At 45.5% G+C, this 20,044-nt stretch overlaps 1 protein-coding gene across 2 annotated transcripts in view; it reads left to right on the forward strand.

Annotated features, from left to right (window-relative positions):
* The window catches only part of WDFY4 (WDFY family member 4), an 856,906-nt gene extending 837,434 nt beyond the window's left edge, over nt 1–19,472 (forward strand). For both annotated transcript variants that reach the window (XM_086921796.1, XM_086921797.1), the window contains 3 exons: nt 7,149–7,260; nt 15,523–15,643; nt 18,919–19,472. In XM_086921796.1, the coding sequence (XP_086777922.1) occupies nt 7,149–7,260; nt 15,523–15,643; nt 18,919–18,985 (300 nt within the window). In that variant the 3' untranslated portion in view covers nt 18,986–19,472. The remainder of the gene's footprint in view (nt 1–7,148; nt 7,261–15,522; nt 15,644–18,918) is intronic.
* The last annotated feature ends 572 nt before the right edge of the window (nt 19,473–20,044 follow it).

Here is a 20,044-nt window from a genome sequence, read left to right on the forward strand (position 1 = left end):
ATACATTAGAAACATCAAAGAACCTTAGGGGTAAAGTAGTCCCTTGTGGGCGTGGGCGTGTCGGGGGCGTGTTCATGGGTGTGTCAAACAACACACATTTTACTTTGTGGCCGTAACCATTGTCAGAGGGGCGTGGGCGTGTCAAACTACACACTCAGAGAGCCATGGACGTGTCGGTGGCGTGGTCGTAGCCTTGTCAAAGTACACACATTATACTCACTTGTTCCCTGGGTATCACGGTGTGAAAATGTGTGTACGTGTGCAACACACACCGTCGATAGGCGGGACCTGCTATCACTGCTGGAGCTCCTGTGAAAATTACTGTATGAGCGCTGTGCATGATGGGAAAGCCGTGCCTGCACTTGCCGAGGACAGGCTTTTGCAATTATTGAGGGGTGCTGTACTAACCAAAAGGCAATTCCTAGTACTGGCCCGGCCTAGTTAGGGCCAAGGTCCCTTCGGAGTCTCCACTTCAGTTTGAAGGCCATGGAGATGAGCTTAGGTGACGTTTTTGTTACTGATAATGCCAGCAAAGATTTTCGGAGTTCCATAACTCTTCACTGGCCATTCAGAGATTGTCAGATCATTCTCATTAACACCACAATTCGATTATGGAATTAATGAAGTCGTAGTCTTGGCATTACGGTGAATTTAGAAAGAAGTGGAAAGTAACATGTAGAAAATTGTTTTCACAAGTTTTTTCCACACCTTGTATAGTTGATACAAGATTCTTGCTAATAGCTACAGTGGCATTACTGTGTTTTTCATTCGGTAACACCACATATCTCTAAATGGAGAAATCGTGTTAAACGTGCACTCTGCACTTCCATCACAATTTTACACGACCTAACCTTTTCTAAATGATGGCCTCAAAATATCCTGGTCTCACAGTGCGTGTACGTATGACACGTACGTTTTAAACCAGCTACTGGGATAGGTTAAGAAGGTGCACGCTGAGTGTGGCAACAATGGTCTAATGCCCAAATCATTTCATTTGCAAATACAGAGCATTGCTTTTGTGAATGGAAACTCACAATTCGTAATGCACAAAAAGTGCGTAGAATTATTATTAAGAATCAAAAAGTAAGCAACGCAAACCGCAGGGGGCCTTTCGCCCCCTGTACAGTTAGAAGTGTAGTGTACAGTGCAGGCCGGTGCAACAAACTTATTGGGCACCTCCCCCCCCCCCTCCATCCCCCATGACCTCCTCCTCGTATTACCTCAGTTTCACTCGCAAAATTGCCCTTCCTCTTGCCACAGCCCCTCTCTCACATACATTTAATTTGTTTTAAAGCGCTGGTAAGCGCTGGCTTTAATAATCTACTCAGCTGCCCATATAAAATACAGATCTGTTCTCTGCAGCAGCCACATTAACCCTCTGTGCTACTTTATGGCGAGTCAAAACTGCCACTAGACAAAACCCCGATCTCTCTCTCTAGCAGGAACATTAATCACGAGTTATCTTGACATTTTTATTGCAGCCTGACAACTGGATTAATAAGGAACTCTGAGGCAGGTGCTTTTAAATTGTAAGTTATTGCTCAACATAGCACCCACCCTGATGTCAGCGACCCCCCTCAACCACCACCCTGGATCAGCGCCCAGTGCGGCTGCACCTGTCACACCGCCCTAAATCCAGCTCTGGTAGTTTACAAACTCTTTGGAAACAGTAGAATGGCAAGAGCCTGCTGAAAACAGAAACTGTTGGCAAAGTGTTAGGCTGACCAGGCGTCCTGGGTTTGCCCGGACAGTCCCGGTTTTTCGGCAACTGCCCTGGCAGATTTCAGGAAATTAAGCTCATGTCCCAGTTCTTTTAGAGGGTCGGCTGAAAAGGGTGGGAGGTATTTTTTTTATGTTTCGCAAAGCAGGGATAGTTAGCAGCTGTTATAGGAAAGCACATTAACAGGCATGCAACTGGCTTTAAAAATAGCATTTTCTGTATTTTCTTACTGCCTTTTCTGTAATTTTCTGCTTTGGAGCACTGTCATTCTGTGCAATGTGTTGCAGTAAAATTGTAGTTCTTCTTCTATTTTTGAGAAATGTCCCTTTTTTTGCTTTAAAATTCTGGTCACCCTACAAAGTGTAAGCCATCAAAGTCCGCCAGTTTACACTCTGCTTGTGCAAGCTGCCGAGAGCAGGAGGTGCAGAGAGTGGTTCCACCGGTCACTGTTTGCTACTACAACACGTCACGGTTTTCGAATGCGAATGCCAGTATTGATGCCCTTTGTCCCATGCAGGCATCCATCCCAGCTTGTACTATTCTTTGCAAGGCGTAGTAATCGAACTCCGTCTTCATTACAAGCCTTGAGTTGAAAAGATTTAAACTTGTTGTGGTGCCAGGGCTTTGATCATCCCTTGCACCACACACGGAGAGGCTGATTATAGTGTAATGCACAAATTGAACTGTGGCCAGCCTCTTCTGTGCGCCGCGCCCCAAATCCTTTCAGCTCTTAACCGATTGGGGCGGTCTGGTCTGTAGTGATGTTGCAGGCTCGTGGTACTAGGTAAAGCACCCCTTTTTCAAAGATGGAGACCCAACGGGAATGCTTTTTTGATCTTTGTAACAAAATACATTATTTTAATAGGTATTTTTTTTCCATTTCCCCTCACATTACTACAAATTTTAATACATGGTCCCGAGGAAGCAAACTTCAAGATTTTCATTAAAAGACAATTGTCACTGGGTTGACTCCCTGTTCAAGTAATTGTCTTTCCTGAATATCATCATCTTTCCTTTCTTTCTCCATTGCATAGAGACAACCCCCGAATTTTCAACCCTTTCCAAACAATGCACACACTCATCTGCCCTATGAAAAACCTGAGCACCATCTCCAGTGGAAGCATCACAATGTGTTAGTGCTTGGGAGGGACAGTGCCCTTCATTCCTGCCTCAGCAGCAACATCCCTACGTCTCATTACAAACGTCAACGAGAACTGGCTACATGGTCAAGAAAACCCCAGAAATCAAGTTACACCGATGTGGCCTAACGGCTAGGGCGGTCGACCTCGGAGCTGGGGAACCGGGTTTGAGTCTCGGCAGGGATGCTCAAAATTCTGTGATTCTGGGCAAATCACTTAATCTCCCAGTGCCTAACAAAAATGAATGTGTCTGTCTGTAACGTAACTGGTGCTCATGTAAAGTGCTCTGATCCCTTCGGGTCTAGTTCGTGTTATATAAAACCCCACACAAAAAATGTGGGAAAGGGGTTCACTTATGAAACCACGGCCAGGGTATATATTGTACTGTAGCATTTATATAGAGCAACATACTCCTGCCGGGGTCACGAGGCACTGCGATTTACATCAGGGCCATAGGCACATTCATCAGAGCGCATGGTTGAAGGAGTGTTTGTATTGGAATGGGATGTGAGAAGAGGGTGCATGAGGTTTGGAGACATGCAGTACACATGATCTGGCAGTGTCACTGTGCTTAAGCATGCAGCGTTTAGAAAAAGTGCAGGAATAGATAATTAGTGCATACTGACACCTACCCATTTGTGGCATTCATTATAATATAGAAGTTATAGACATGAGAAGTGTCCACATTTTAGAGCTCTCTGGAGTTCAAGAAGGTTTTCAATAATTCTTATCCTTTCAGGAAGAGAGTTCCATATATTAGCCGTTTTGATTGAGAGGGAGTCCCCCATTCCTCTTCCCTCCAAAAAACGGAGACTTGTTGAAGGAGGGTCCAAATAAGCGTGGGGCCAACCTCGATCGAAGTGCTCTGGTTTGATACTGAAAGAAGAAAAACATGATCGATTGAGGGCATGATAAGCTATGCGCATCACGTTTAAGGTGATCCATCTTCCCACAGGTAGCTAATGTAGAGACTAAAAAGCAGGTACATGTGTCATTTGATACTGAATTGGAGGAGTTGTCTCACAATTGCAAGGTGATTTCTCAGTAGCTTTTAAATTACCTAGTTGGATGATATATTTACCATTGGCATAGTCCAGCTGGAAGAGTAATAGACTGACTGTGGTTTGTATCTTTCGGTTGACTTCAAGGAAAGAGTATATATAGGCATCTCTTTGTGTAAAAGTATCCTTTTGTAACCTGGTCCTCTTAAAGGATCAGCGGGAAGAGGTATGAATCCATGTTCATGTCTAGATTCCTCACTTGGAGTGACGGGTTAGGGATTGGCCGTTGCCAAGCTCCTTTGGACAGAAGGTTGCTAGTAGCTAAATAGTATCTCAGTTTTTGATGTGTTTTGTCTGAGGCAATTCCTTCACACAGGTGCAGTACCTGCAGGTAAGAGTGAGGGGGGCAGGGTGCTGGGGATTCGACATACGACATCAATGGTATTCTTTTTTTAAATGTTAGTTTCCCTCGCTGACGTGGGCCGAGTCCCCCTCCCCCCTCCCTGCCCCACCGCTCCAAGGGAGAATATCTTCGGATGCCTTGGATGCTCCACAGGTCCTACACGGATCCTATCCTGTATGGTTCACAGGCACAGACGCATCCAAAACGCCTCCGCCAGACTCATACTGGGTATCCCCCGCCAAGCTCACATCTCCGGCCACCTGAAAGACCTCCATTGGCTCCCCGTCAACAAAAGAATAACTTTCCGGCTCCTTACCCACGCACACAAGGCCCTCTATGACCTAGGACCTGAATGCCTCAACACGCGACTGTCCTTCTACACACCCAACCGTCAACTACGATCTTCCAATCAAGCCCTCGCCACAATCCCGCACATCCATGGGTCCACCATGGGAGGAAGATCCTTCTCCTACTTAGCGGCCAAGACCTGGAATTCTCTCCCCACTCACCTCCGCCTTACACAGAACCACCTATCCTTCAGAAAGCAGCTAAAAACCTGGCTATTCGATAAGTAATGCACCTACACCCCCTCAAGCGCCTTGAGACCCTCTGGGTGAGTAGTGCGCTATACAAATTCTTGAACTTGAACTTGAACAGACGATGCAGCAGACTGAGAGGGAGACAAAGTCAGGCCCAGACGAAATCCAGCAAAGTCCAAAGTGCCCAGACAGTCGAAGTGCAGTGGTTTCAGTTCTGAATTTTGTCCATGAGGAATCTAAGGTCCTACAACCAGGCAAGCCTGTTAGTACCCACGGGAGAGGGTTGGAAAGATTCAGGGCACCCTCCCAGGTGAGGGCCTGGACAGGGGGGAGGTTACTCCTAGGTCCTTTGTCCAGTCTAGAGCAGGAGCCAACAGCTCCCAGGACTGGTTTGAACTGGACTATGCACAAGAACTCCAAATGTGCCCCTCATGCAGACTTTCAGTCGCTGTCAAGCGCACCCACCCAGTCCTAATACACTAAAGCCATGCCTGGGAGGTGGTGACACCTCCTTGTGGCAGGATGCCTATTGTTCTGCCATCCCCTGCTTGAGCCTGGCTCAGTAGCGGAAGGGCAGAAATGCATCTCTGGTTGGCTTAAACCATGTTGTGCTGTTTGGGACTAGAAGACTGGTACTGGGAACCCCAGGAGTCCCCCGAAGGAAGCTTCTGAGGGGTGGAATCATACCCCCCACACCGGTTACTTGTGTGGGGGTATGATTCCAGCATGTTTGACACCAAACGTGATAGGGTATGTTTCAGCCATTTTAGAGTTGGTCATCAAGTGGTTGCATAATCCCCCTCTATATATAATATATGACTTCTTTACTGACAACCCGGGAGAATGGACTCAGTAGGCTGCAGGGTTGTCCTGCTCATGCAGGGGCACCCTCTTACTTAGAACCAAGCACCCTGCCCTCAGGATTGTGAAGGCCTGCTATAGGGGTGACTTATAGGTTTTAAGGGCAGTGTCCCTTGGTATAGGACACCTATATCTTTAGTAAGTGGTGCTAGCACCAGCTTACACAGGCTACACAGGCTGCAATGGCAGGCCTATAGTTACATTTTGAATGGTCTCCCATGGAGGGCATAATACATGATGCACCCCATGGGGGACCTATGGGGTACCTATGCCCTGGGTACATGGGTACCATATACAGTTTTAAGGAGAAAGCAGATAGACTGTGGTCCTGATTAGCAGGATCCCAACCAGACTAGTCAAAAACAGCATAACATCAAGCAAAAAATGGGGGTAACCATAAGAAGCAGATCCTACTTTTCTACAAGGTAGGTCAGTGAGGCCAGCGAGAAGCAAGATGGTACCTTCCAGATACCGCAGTATGTGATGTAGCAGGCCACCCAGAAATGGGTATAGTGTAGTCAAATATGATTCTCAGCCACAATTGGATACCTATGGGGTCTACCCAGCGTCGTAGTTGGGACTACCCAGGTTGAGCCTTAGCCCCACAGAACATACTGCATGGGGTCAACCTGGAAGCAGAAGTGCTGCACCTTATGGTAAAACCCCCTACCCGCATTAAACGAAGGTCACTTGGAGGTATTTTTATTTACACAACTGAAAACAACTAAGTTAAGAGTTATCTTCAGGACTGCAACAAATAGGAGTACTGTATTACAGGAAACTCTTCTGAACTAATGAGCTTACAATACACAAACCAGTGTTGTATTACCAAAATGTATGCAGGTCACTTTGTATGTTCTTACCAGGTACTAGGATTGTTTTTCTGATGGTGCAATGTCTCTCTTCTGCCTCAGTTTTCTTCTCTTGCTTTATGTCTGTTTGTTTGACACACTGTCTCTTGGTCTATCTCTGCTGATGGCAACCATCGATTTCTTCTTTGTGGACTTGATCTCTGTCCACCATCACATTGAAGAGCAGTCATATTTTAGTACTTCTTGATCACATTTACCATAATTCGCTGCTTTTGGTTTGTTTCTGGCTACTCTGTTTGCACTTCAATTGACAAGGCTCTGTTAGTAACTGATCTTGTCTAAAAGCGTATTCCATGCTTTTTGTGCCCCAGCTGATTTCTTGTGATAGCATTTGTCGGCTTAACCACTGATCATTTGGACAGTATCACTACCTTTGCGCAGCCATCTACTTTTACAAAGGTTATCTTTCTGGAAGTTATGAACTGCAAGGTGTGTCAACCCGCATTTGGATCTACCAACATTTGGTACTCCGACTTTTATCTGACTTTTTACGTTTTCTTGTTACTTTGCACTGTGAAAGTCCTCTTTTGGTCAAGTTGAGTATCCCCCACCTCTAGCTTAAATTGCACAGAATCTAACAATACTGTCAGTAATGGTGTCTCTGCTCTTTTAGCTTTGGCGAATGGAGTCTGGACGGAATCTTGAAGTGTCTTCACGGGGCAATAATTCTGCATCGAACCCAGACAACAAAGCTACTGCAGAAGTGTATCAGAAGTGCAGGAGAGGTAATATTTATTTATTTGCTGTTTTTAGGTGGTGCTCTTGCTGGTGAGAGGCTGCTTAATGGCATTAAGAAGGGGGTAAGAGAGATTACAGGTGAGGCTAAATAGAAGCATCCTCAGGCCTCTCCTGAAGCTAAGATGGTCTAGTTCGAGGTAAAGAGGAATCGAGTTCCAGAAGAGGCTCAGGCACTCAGCATTCTCCTCAAACAAGTCTGCATTTCACTAGATGCCGGCAAGGTATTTTCAGGGGGCGGGAGAGGTAAACATGGAACCTGTACATGAGCATCCACGTATACAAGGCACAGAATTTAGGATTGGGTAGGAGGTTGTTGAGAGACATCAGTTTATGCTGGGTGAAGAGGTGTGCAGCAAGACCTTGCACTCTATGTAGCTTCAAAACTGTCTCTGATAGGACTGTCAACTTTGTTGTGGGAGTTCATTCTGGTTATGACGACACAAGGACAATGGTGATCTTTGCGGCAGGAGGGCCAACACCGGATTCCACAAAGGGTACAATTTAGAGGATGCATTTTTGGTGACATTGTTCACCTGAGGCAATCAGCGAACATGTTTATGGTAGAAAAGATGGCTGGTAGATGGTCAGCACAGCACTGAATTGGCTATCAGTGTGTGGTAAGAGACTTGAGGCACCATAGCACCCACCACAGGTAGTTTATTAGTAGATAGAACTACTAGAGCCGACAACAGGAACAGGTCCTGCAGGAGCCGGAGTGTCTCAGCAAGTGTCAAGCACAGAATGCTAGGGACACTCCAGAGCGCACACTCTGTTCCAAGCGTAGATCATTACACCAAAGTAGACCAATAAATACAAGGTAAACTGAAAACAATAAACAACACATTCTACACACTGTCGTAGTGATGACATGTGATGGGAAAACAAAGTAAAAGAATGTGTAAATATTGTTGTCAATCTCAAAAGAATTCGCCTTTCATCCAGCTCAGTTACAGATTATCAGAATAGGGACCTTATACTCGTCTCTGACTTGCCTGTGGATAGGAAGGTCCTGCTTTGTGATAGTGGTCAGTCTTACATGTCTTCTCTTCCCCTATCAAGATGACTCCATCAGAATATGAAGCCAATAGGTTGCCATCGCAATTGGTCACTCGGCATGACTCATCCTCACAGCCAGGTTCTCAAGCAAAGACCATTCCTGTTCAGTATTGAGAATGTTCAGCCTACTCCTCTGCAACCTCCTGTTCCTCTCCAGCAACCATGAGAACCAGTAAAGACAACTCTGAAGCGAAGAACTGAGTATTGTTACTGAAGTCCCTGCTCATGTCCAGGGATTCAATATTGGTCACTCTTCTTTAATATTTTCAGCTTCAGGTGCTCATCTCATTTGTTGGCTTTTAGAAGCTACTAACCTGAGGCATAAGCTGAATATACACAGTGCAGCCCCTGACCTCTGGTCTTGCGCGCCGCTTCCCCATCTCTGCCGCATAGCTCCCATGACTGAGACCGCGATCAGCATCAACGATCTAGTCACCACTGCTGCCTGTTCGCTCCTGTTGCACGGAGTCTGATTCCTGTTGGCATTTAACTTTTGGGATTTAACTTTAGTCTGATTCCTGTTGGAATTTAACTTTTAACATTGTCTTGTGGTTGTTTAGCCTCTATTTGGTTACTTGCACTTTCTTATGTGTTTATTTTTCGTGCCCCGCCCACCCACCGCTGTTCTCGCTTTCCACCCGCCCACCACTGTTCCCGCTTTCCGCCTTCCTGCCTCCCTTACAGCCCCTCCCACCTCCCAGGGCTTCATATGGAAGCCGCTGAAAGGCCGCATCGCTGGTGTGCTTAAGGCATGCCAAAGGCAAGGCTGCCTGCGCCTGGTCACGCCTGTACCGTGGCCAGAGCCAGGACCCCCGGCTTACCCGCACATACATTGCCAAGGAATTCCCGAACCTGATCCCTGGACATGAAACAACAGCTGCTTCGCAACCTGGCCACATCTACCAAAGGACCCTTCTACTGCCTACACGGCCGCTTCTCCTGCAACACAGCCCCAGATGAATCCTATGCCACTCTCACTCAGAAGACTACAAACAACCCGGAACCACTTAAATGCATCTAGATCAATGCCTGCTCCCTCTGCAACCATGCCACGGAAATCTAGGACACAATCATCACCCTATCCCCGTACTTCACCTTCATCACCAAAACGTAGCTCAACCCCTCCTTGAACCCCCGACATCACCAACGCCACTCCCGCCAGCTAAAAGATGATAAACCGACCAACACGGCAGGGGCATCTCCATGATCTTAATCAAACCATAAGATGCTCCAGCACTAACAACAACCCAACGCATCTTATAGAACACCTCAACTCACGTCTACAAACCAACGCCAAGACCACAATAAGAGGCACCTTCACCTTCCCCTCGGGACCCCAACCACCCTCCTGCGAAGACATCTCCAACCTCATCCATCCTTGCCATCTATTCCCTCCACTACGTCCTGCTCAGTGACCTCAATTTCCACGTCAACCACCTCAACGACGCCACTCTACCATCCTCCTGGACAACCTCAACAACATTGGCCTCACCCAACTGGTCACCAAACCCAGGCATAAAGTCGGACACACACTCAATGCCATCTTCACCTCCAGCTACAGAATCAAATTCACCAACTTCACAGAAGTCACCTGGACCAACCACGCCATCTTGTACTTCACCTTCTCTGACACCAAGCCCCCTGCTGCCAAGCACCACAGAACCCCCCACCGCAGCTAGGGCAAGGTAACCAAGACTCTATAAACACAAGCCCATTGTGCCACACAACCCGAAACTTCAGCAGGACTTGACCTGGCTGTCCAGAACTCCACCACTTGGATCAACAAATGTGCCAACAGAGTTGCCCCACTCAAACCACTCAAAACCTCAAAACAAGTCAGCTTGTACACCCCAGAGCTCAGAACCACTAAATGCAACTGCTACCGCCTCAAGAAATGCTGGCACACCACCAAGAACCCCAAGGACAGAGCCACCTACCCATCCCTAAGCAACTACCAACTAAGCATAAAGGAAGCTAAGAAAGCAGCTATCATCGCCCACATCAACACAGCAGCCAACCACACAAAGGAACGCTTTAAATTTGGACTTCTAGCTGAGCACCTCACCCTAGTTTCAACAAATCCTGGTCCTGCACAATACTCCCCAGCGCCAGCTGTTGCGTGATGCCTCTGTGCTCCAGATCCAAACAGATTACTACAAGTGGGGGTGCGCCGGCAATGAAGTCCAGTAGACTGTAATAAGTATCAAAAAATCATTTATTTAAAATTTTGTTATTTCATATGGATAAGCAACGCTCAGCCAACGGGTTTCATTCCCTCAAGGGGAACTTCATCAGGGCTTATAGGGTCATCAAGTGATATCCAAAAGTGAACTGCCCTATTAAGAATTTTTTCCAATGTATTGCGCTGGAAGCCCTTGGAGTTCTACAGGCATAATAAACCCTGCATGTTGTGAACCGCAAAGACGCCCATCCGGTCAGACTCCAAAGTTATGTTATGTTAAATAAAATTTATAAATCGCACATGCACCGGACTGGTTTCATGGCGCTGCTCTGAGAGGTACTGGAGCCCTAGGGAGTTACTCATAAGCTTGTCTAAACAGCCAGGTCTTGAGGAGCCTCCTAAAGCTGAAGAGGTTGGTGCAGGATTGGATTTCGAAGGGAAGAGAGTTCCAGAGTCTTGGAGCTAGAACGGCAAACCTAGCACCACCCAGGCGCTTCAGCTTGAAGGAGCGGGTAGACAGGAGTTGCATGTGTGCCGAGCGCAAGTTGCGCATGGGTAAATGCCTCTGAATAAGGCTATCCACAAATGTAGGGCTCTTTCCATTCAGAGATTTAAAGATGAGACAGCATACCATGAAGGCGCATCTCTGTGTGATACGGAGTTCTGGAACTCTTCAAAATCACCAAAGAATACTCCCACCCGACAGCCACAGGGAACACCATCTTCCCCTCCCATCGTGTCTTAAACCTCGGAGCCAACCCAATCGGTGCAGAACTCACCAGCCTCCTCAACACCTCCATCTCCACAGCAGCCTTCCCAGCCCTATGGAAACACAAAGTGGTCAACTCCCTCCTGAAGAAGCCCACAGTGACCCCACCGACCTAAAAAATTACTGATAGATCTCCCTGCTCCCATACCCAGCCAAAGATCTCGAGAAAGGCATCAACCACCAGCTCACTGAATACCTGGATCAAAAACCACCTACTCAACACCTCTCAAACAGAATTCCGTGCCAAACACAGCACTGAGACTGCACTGATCGCCTCCACAGATGACATCAGAAACTCTCCTTGATCACGGAGAAACAGTGGCCCTGATCCTCCTCGACCTTTCTGCTGCATTCGACACCATCTCCCACCACACCATCATCAACAGACTCCACAACATCGGCATACAGCAGAATTCCCACAAGTGGATCACCTCCTTCCTTTCAGGATGCACCCAGAGTATCCAACTGCCTCACTTCACCTCCGCACCAAAGAAAATCATTTGGAGCATACCCCAGGGTTCACCCCTCAGGACTCCACATAATCACTAATGCAGACAACACTCGACTAATCCTCTTGCTCACAGAGGACCCTCCAACACCAAAACCAACTTCCTTAACGCCATGACCAACATAGCCAAAAGGATGAGAGACAGCTGCCTCAATATCAACACTGACAAAACAGAAGTACTTATCTTTGGGAAGAACACTTTGATATGGGACCATAGCTGTTGGCCTGCAGAACTCGGACCAACTCCCACACCAACAGACTACGCACGCAACCTCAGCATAATCCTCGACAGCCAACTGACAATGAAACGACAAGTCAATGCAGTTGCCTCCTCCTGCTTCCACACCCTTCGCATGCTCCGCAGACTATTCAGATGGTTCCATATTGACACCAGAAAGACCATCATGCAAGCCCTCTTTACCAGCCTCCTTGACTATGGCAACGCTCTCTACACCAAAATCTCCACCCAGCTCCTCAAAAGGCTTCAGACTATACAGAACACCGCAGCCCAAATCATCCTGGACCTTCCCAAATGGACTCCACTGGCTCCAAAGCCAGAAGAGATGCCAGTTCAAGATCCTCAAACACGAATACTGAGCTCTCCATGATCAAGGACATCATATTTCAACCATCAACTGAACTTCCCCCTGCCCTCTAGACACCTGCGCTCCGCCTCCCTCGCCCTCACCCACCCCGCATCTGTTGTGACAGCAGTGGGGGCTGCTCCTCATCTTTCAACACCACCAAGACCTGGAACGTCCTGCCCCTCCACCTCCGAACAGCACCCTTCCTGGTGAACTTCAGAAGAAACTCAAGACATGGCTTTTCGACAAAGACACTGTACCCTCAGCACCCAGATATACTTAGTAATGACAGTGCTGCGCTATACAAATGCTGATTGAGTTAATTATTTCTTGGTCTTGAAGGCTCACAAAACATGATGGGGAAAATCAAGGTGATAGTGCAGATATTTGGGCTACATCTCACAAGTGGATGTGGCTGTGCGAAGATATTTACTTCTACGTTGAGAGGTTCCAGTTGGCGACCACATAGGTCTAACAATGCAAACACAAGGAGATTGCAAATGGCTTGGTCTGAACTGGGGTGGCGAAGTGAGCTAAAGAACGATGATGGATTCAACCCAGATCTGTGACTGGGGGTGAATATCTGAAAAGTTTCATCCCTTCGTCCATTATCTCCTTGTATTTGCTTTGACCACATAGGTCTAACCACCTGGCATTTGCTATTTGCCAGGGTGGGTCTTCCACTAGGCTGACCACTGGCCCTATTCTCCTTCCTAGGCATTTACTTTATTAATAAAGATCTCTTTCCAAAAGGGATTTTTCTAAGGCCCTTTGAACTCAGAACTCAGAAAAGAGGAAAAAAGAAATAAAGAAAGTGCTTCAGATTGCAGCAACATCACAATCCCAAGGAAGAAGCTATATTGTTAAGCAACCAGATTTTAACCTCATCAGTAACCCTCAAAAGGGTAGACAGCTGTTTAATCTCTCCCAACAATTTATCAGAGGTCCTGGACTCCGCTTGAATTAGCCTTAATTGGAGTTTGGAAACTGAGGTTTTGACTTTCAATACATCCTTATTACAGGCTATTGCAAAATGTCAATATCACAAACTAAAATGGTGGATGGAGTGTTGAAACTTTTCAAACACTCACCCCCAGTAACAGATCTGGGTTTAATCCATCGCTATTTTGATCGCCACGTCACCCCAAATGTGCCCCCTTAAGTTGGGAGTTAACTAAAAGACAACAACCTTCTGCTCCCCAGTTTTCCTCTGGATTGCAGGAGGACAAACATAATTGCAAACAACTGGAAAAAAAATGGAGGAAGCAGTATGATGAGGAAGTCAGAGCAGCGTGTAAATCGGCCTTGGAAGTCATATGAAAGAATATCAGTAGAAGTACAAGTGGAGGCTTTGGGAAGTCACAAGAATAAATGTAAAACATCAATGGATATATTTAATAGTGTTTGATCTTTCCTATCCTCAGCCGCAAATCAAAAGAAAATTCCAGCCTCACAATTTTTGTGTGACAATCTCTCAAAGTATTTCTACAAGAAGGTGGAGGGCACTTACTCCCACTTTGATAGTCAGAAGAAGGTTGCCATTTCTGGCTATCACCCTATTGGTCACTCCATGAGGGACGGCCCAATATTGAACACCTTTGAGCCTATTTCTTTGCTCATCTATTTGTAATGAGAGTTATGAATCACCATTGGATCCCCCTCCACACCACCCCACAACATAAAACTGATCACCATTAGATCCTTGCCCCACCACCACCCAAACTGGTTACTTCAATGATGAATTGAGTAATTTATAAGTTATTAATAAATCACTAGCATCAGGATCCGTCCCATGTGAATGGAAGAAAGTTAAGATCCTGCCTCGCTTAAAGAAGTCGAATTCTGACCCTTTCATCTTCAGCATTTTTAGGCCAATAACTCTGCTCACAGCTTGGGGTAAAAATGTTGGAACAACTGGTGAACTAACCACTTTAATATCGGACGTGTTGTTAAAAAAAAGGCAGAAGTAGAACCCCCTATAAATTCCCTCCTGGTCAGCGCTGAAGCAGCTGTTAGCACTATAGTAAAAGGCAATTAATTCATTCATCCACTACTTCCCAACACAAACAATCTCTGGTCCTCTTTCCCAAAAAGTTAAACTTAGACCTTGAAACTTTTAAGAACACTGGACCACATGAGCACAGAGCTGCGGTGCTGAGTTCTAATGTGCCTGGAGTAAAAGCACTGATAGCCAAGATGTTGCGCTCTTTGTCTTGTTTCAGAGTAGTGAAATTAAATCTTCAGCATCATTCATTGTCCATCTCCGCAGTCCTGTGGATATGATCCCAGAATTTGATTTTTCGGAATGCGGATTAACATTTTGCATTATTAAGCCACAGTGTTCAGATCTTCTAGTGTACACATAGAAACGGAACACTCTGTATTGTGAGTTCTCACACTGGTAGCCAGATGTATTCAGTGGAAAACAAAAAAGCAATCACAGTGCCTCTCTTTAGCCTAAAGTCACCTAAAAACACATGCAATAAGCAATGAGAGAGAGAGTGAGAGGGAGGGCCTGGTGACTGGCCAAGAAAATACACCATTCGGTATGTGGTGAGTGAGCTACTACTAAAAGGGTGCAGGCTGCCTCCCCCGACCCTCCTAAATATGGTTGTGTATCACTGCCTGGCCGTATTAACTGACATCTAATTTTGCGAATTAAAACTAATCCGTAAACGCCATCATTAGTATTACCAACAGTGGCAGCAGCAATTACTGACTTAGGGTTAATTTTTAAATACTCGCAGCATTTAATTATCGCCGGGGCGGTGAGAGGATTTGGGTAAATTGATAAAACCAGTGCTTGTGGAATTTCCGTGCGCCCTGTAATTATGCTCCGTGTAGTGTCGCGGCAGCAAGGTGTTCTGGGGCGGCTTATTAAGCATTCCGCCCGTAAACGCTGATGGACGATTCTGCTGAACTAGGCATCCAATTTCGAAAGTAATAATCCACAAATCCAATTTGGAACGCAGTGGCAACAGAGGCGCGTCAGCACATGTAACTATCGCGAGCCGCAAATTCAATTCCCAGCCTCTCCCACCGCCGCGCCGGCCGAGATTAAATATATTCTTCTCAATTTAACAACTTGCTGACCATAAATAAAAAACAGTTTCTAAATATTTATTTGTTATTTAAACAAAACAACAACAGGTGAGCCGGAGAGGCGAGGCGCGAGGAGGCTGGAGCTGTGCGCGGAGCTGCGCGTGGGCGGGGCCTCGGACGGAAGGAAGCGCTCCCGGCTTCCTGCAGTGACGGCGTTGGCCATATCCAGGTAAGAGCTGTTCTGTGGTGTGTAACATGCGTCATGGGAAACATATCGGGAGTGTTAGAAGGAGCGGGGTTGGTTAGCTTTGCCATCTGCAGACCAGGGATTAAACGATAGGGCTGCTGAGACGCTATGAATTAATTATATTCATCTGAATTATTTTTCCAAGTAACTAAACAATCGCTATGAACTTCCTGGATTTAAATTTCGCCGGCAGCCAGGCATCCACTGAAGCACAGGCTAACTCCAAGCAGCTTTTCCTCAGCAATAAAAAAAATAACACAATATTGCATTATGCAAACTATCGGGAAATTTGCGTAACAGAAAATTCACACACTTCACTAGCATAATTTCAGTTTTTGATGGCCCCATATCAGATACACTTTCTGGTGTTTGAGCTGACAACACTTACTTGGCAGATTGTGAATCAATTATGAAGTTTTTGGTAAAAGACTGTTGTTCCCAGTCTCTTTTTAGCACTTTCCATGTTGAGCTCTTGGAACAGGGCCCCACGGAAGTTATTGTACAGTAGGTTCAACTTTTATACAGCTCTTACTACTCCACCCCTATGTGAGGCACTGAAGTGCTTCCCTACATGGGTAGCATGTTACACCATATATTCTGTGTGGTTGCCAGAGTATTTTTTTTGTTTTGATCCTATATGGGAAGTGTTTTCATGCCGTGCTCTTACCGTGTTATGGGACACAAGGCCTAGCAGTATGATGGATGAAGAAGTGTGAGCAAAAGGCACACAGTTTAGTGTTTTAATAAGCTGGCTGCTTAGAACAGCTAATTACTTTCCTTTATGATGTTTCTTATGATGATAGTCCACTTTGCTCCGTACCGCACTGTGATGTCCATTCTGAGATATTTTGTTTAAAGTTAATAGTTCTGAGGAGGAAGGCATGGTGAAGAGATCTGCTGAGATGCACTTTAGTATTATCATTCCATATCTGAATATCAACACGGAACCTGCAGTGGTGGACCAAATTAAAATCCTCCATTGACCAGTGGTTTGTGGCAAATCTCTTCTGTCACTTCATGACTGTTCAGTTGGTGAAGGAGAGTTTATTGCTGCAGTACTGGGTGATAGACATGACACTAAAGAGTTTTGACTTTTGTGAGTGTCAAGCTGTATAAGGATATTATTATGCATCCTGTGTGAACTACAATTGATTGCCCGACAGCTGAGTGTCATGATAATAGTATTAGTGTTGGCCAGAAGGGTTGTATTGCATTGTAATTACATTTAGTGCTTACTGCCCACTGCCCATGCTGAGGCATTGAAGGGCTTTATTCCAGACAACACGCCCCTTGGGAACCCAAAGTTAGTGGTGTTTTTCGAGGTAATGGGGATTCATCCTGTGCTCTCAGGGAACAGTTCAGTGCATTTATTCGAGTGTGTACCTGGTAGAATAAATTATAGGAGTTAGGGTTTTAGTGGGGGGGCTGGTGCGGTATGTGAATTCATGCAAATGGTCGGCGGTATTAATACATTATTCACAGGAGATTAGATCATTTTTAGGTAGGTTATGGGGATATGAATTTTAAAGGAGAGGTTGTGATCTTTAATCTGGTGCTTGCCGAAAATGAATTTCTAAACTTTCCTACCACAAGATGGTGTAGTCCAATAACAGGGATGAGCTCAGCAGTAAAAAGGATTTTTCTAGCTTTCTGCAAAACATTTTAGATGAGCAGTAACACAAGAACAAACAGAACATCTCTATAACTCCAGCAGAAATAAATGCTCTACAGATTCTAAGTGCAAATGTGCTAGAATTTTTTGCAGAAGCTAGAAGAGAAATAGGCTAATTCCGATGCTCTCTAATGCAAATCCTCATACCCTAATACCCTAATCCTACAGCTCTCTGAGCATTCCTGTGGCTAAGTGGAGATGCAGAATTCCTTACTAGCAGTACTGTCTTAAACCTTCCTGGCGTTGTACAGATCCTCTGTTGTCCAAATTGTTCAAACAAGGCTGTGTATGGTAGGTTCAAGTTAAGATAAGGTGCATTGTATGGGCAAGAGCAGTAGGCTAATAGGTCTATTCTCACTTGGACCAGTACTAGAGAACATTGCAGTGCAGTCATCTCTAGTGGAGTGATATAGGTTGTCTCTGACAAGGGACAATTATGAAGGCACTGTTCCTAAATCTAACTCTGAGGGTTGTATCAAATTCCAGTGCTGCAGGTGCAGACATTTTCAATAAAGTCAACGTTGGCAGGCACATCCTCACTATGATAAATGTTGTGGGAATGCTTACTAGAGCCACTGCTTGGGAACCGTTTTACTGTGCCCATTATTCTGTGGCTCCTCAAGAAGGAATGCGCTAGGAGGCCCATTCTTACCAGGATCATTGATGGTATCTTCCTGACAAGGACCTAGGCTGGGGCCATTTTAACTGTGGCTAATGCTAGGGCTAGGCCCACTAGTATCAATACAAGGAATTTTAGGATTGGGATAAATGCAGGATAATTCCTACTAGGACCATTGCTAAGCCATTCTCATGGCAACCAAAAGCAGGAGCAGGAACAGAATTCCTACAGGACTAGTGCTAGTAGCATTTGCTGTAGGACCAACACTTTAGACACTTTTACTGTGCCCTTTTATGGGGGATATTCTGACCAGGGCCACTGCGTTGGGCTATTTCCATTAAAAAGCAATTGTTGTAGTCATTCTCACCAAGGCTACTGCAGTTCTATGACTTATCACTGGGGTCATCACTCTAGACTTATTCACCAGCATCGGGGACATTCTAAGTAAGAGACATACTGAGGCCCCAACAGCAAAGCCAGTTTTGGCATGCTTACAAATATTTTTCGTGCTTGTAGGTTTAAGTGACACTCTATGTCTCGAAGCAGTCTTTTATCTCAGGAAGGTTCAGGTCAGCTCCATCTTAGGCCAAACACGTCGTCATGGACAAGTCTACTTCAACTACTATAAAAGTGATGTAATTGAGTTCCCTATTTTAGGTAAAATTTAGAATTGAGGCGTCACTCGTTCCTGTAGATAAAACCACCTGTGGATAAGTTTTCAATAAAAAAAGGAATCTCCGTTGGGCAAGTGTTCGGGTTTATACAATGCTGTAGGAGCTATATACATCTTCTCGGGCTCTGATAGGCTGCACTTTCTTGAGAGCTCTTTTTCTTGACTGTGATCATTGGGCGTATATTCCCAGTTGACTTGGTCCACTTGATTATGTTTAAAGTTTCTCATTACTTTCTAATGTTCTAATCCACATTTTCATACCAATGTCTATTACTTTTCTTCTTTTTCTTTAGAAACCACACAAAACTGCTAACTGGGGATAAGAATGGGAAGCTGTACTGCTGGTCCATGGATGGGTAGGAGTCTGCTAAGGATTGTCCTTCATCTTGACCTCCTGACTCCTGCGGACACTTGAGGAAGGAATATGTTGCGAGGACTCCAAAAAAATGGAACCCTTTTTCATAGATGGATATTTCTAGCCTGCTGGTCCAGACACTTGGGAAAAAGATAGAGGGGTCGTACAGAAGAGTTACTCCCCCTCCCGGCCTGATTGGACATTACTGCTGTCCTTCTCTGCAGTGGAGATTCACAGGATGAGTCCGGTTCTGGCAAGACGCCCTGCCGTACCTCATGGAGGTTCTTCCTACTGCTTCAAAACCTCAGCCAAATCCAGCACAAAATCGTCGAGACACAGAGGCGCTGCAGAACGTGGACCCTGCTGAAGTGTGAAGCTGTTTTAGAAAGTCCCCAACATGGCCCTCCAACATCATTAAACCTGCTTTACTGAGATTTACCGATTTAACTTCCGTAGTCTTATGAAATCATTGCAATAAAGACTTTGAATGTAGTTCTGTAATAAGAAAAATAATATGAAATTAAGAGGTACACCGTAAGATATAATAATATACAGAGTGAGAAATAAAGCCATTTATGAGTTGAAAAAAAGCTGACAATGACCCGGTTCATACATTCGGAAGAGACCTTCTTCATGTTCATCAGTTTTCTGGCTAAAATAACATTTAATTTCCAAAACCCATGGGCATCAAGGCACTTCAAGAAAACCACTGTCTTATGGGAAGGAATTAGTATAAGATACCTTTATGGAGTTCCCTGGACCAGTGCAGGTTGATTTGTGCTCAAAACTGAGACCACCCTACAAATTTCTCAACGACACCAAGAGACGTATCACCACTGTGAATGTATTCTACCTATAGATAAAGGTCAGATGGACTCTTTTCACAAAAAAGCTTATAAGCCCCATAGGTGCACCAGAGGCAACATGAATGCCATGCTTCCCCATGCCAAGGAAAGCATCGTCAGTCAGTTGTAGCTTTTTGCAAACAGCATTTTGCAATTCGGGACTTGTAGGCAGCTATTCAGAATGAGAAACAAAACTTTCAGGTCCCAGCGTGCACAGTG

Source organism: Lissotriton vulgaris, chromosome 5 (assembly GCF_964263255.1).
Source record: "Lissotriton vulgaris chromosome 5, aLisVul1.2, whole genome shotgun sequence".
Lineage (NCBI taxonomy): Eukaryota > Metazoa > Chordata > Amphibia > Caudata > Salamandridae > Lissotriton > Lissotriton vulgaris.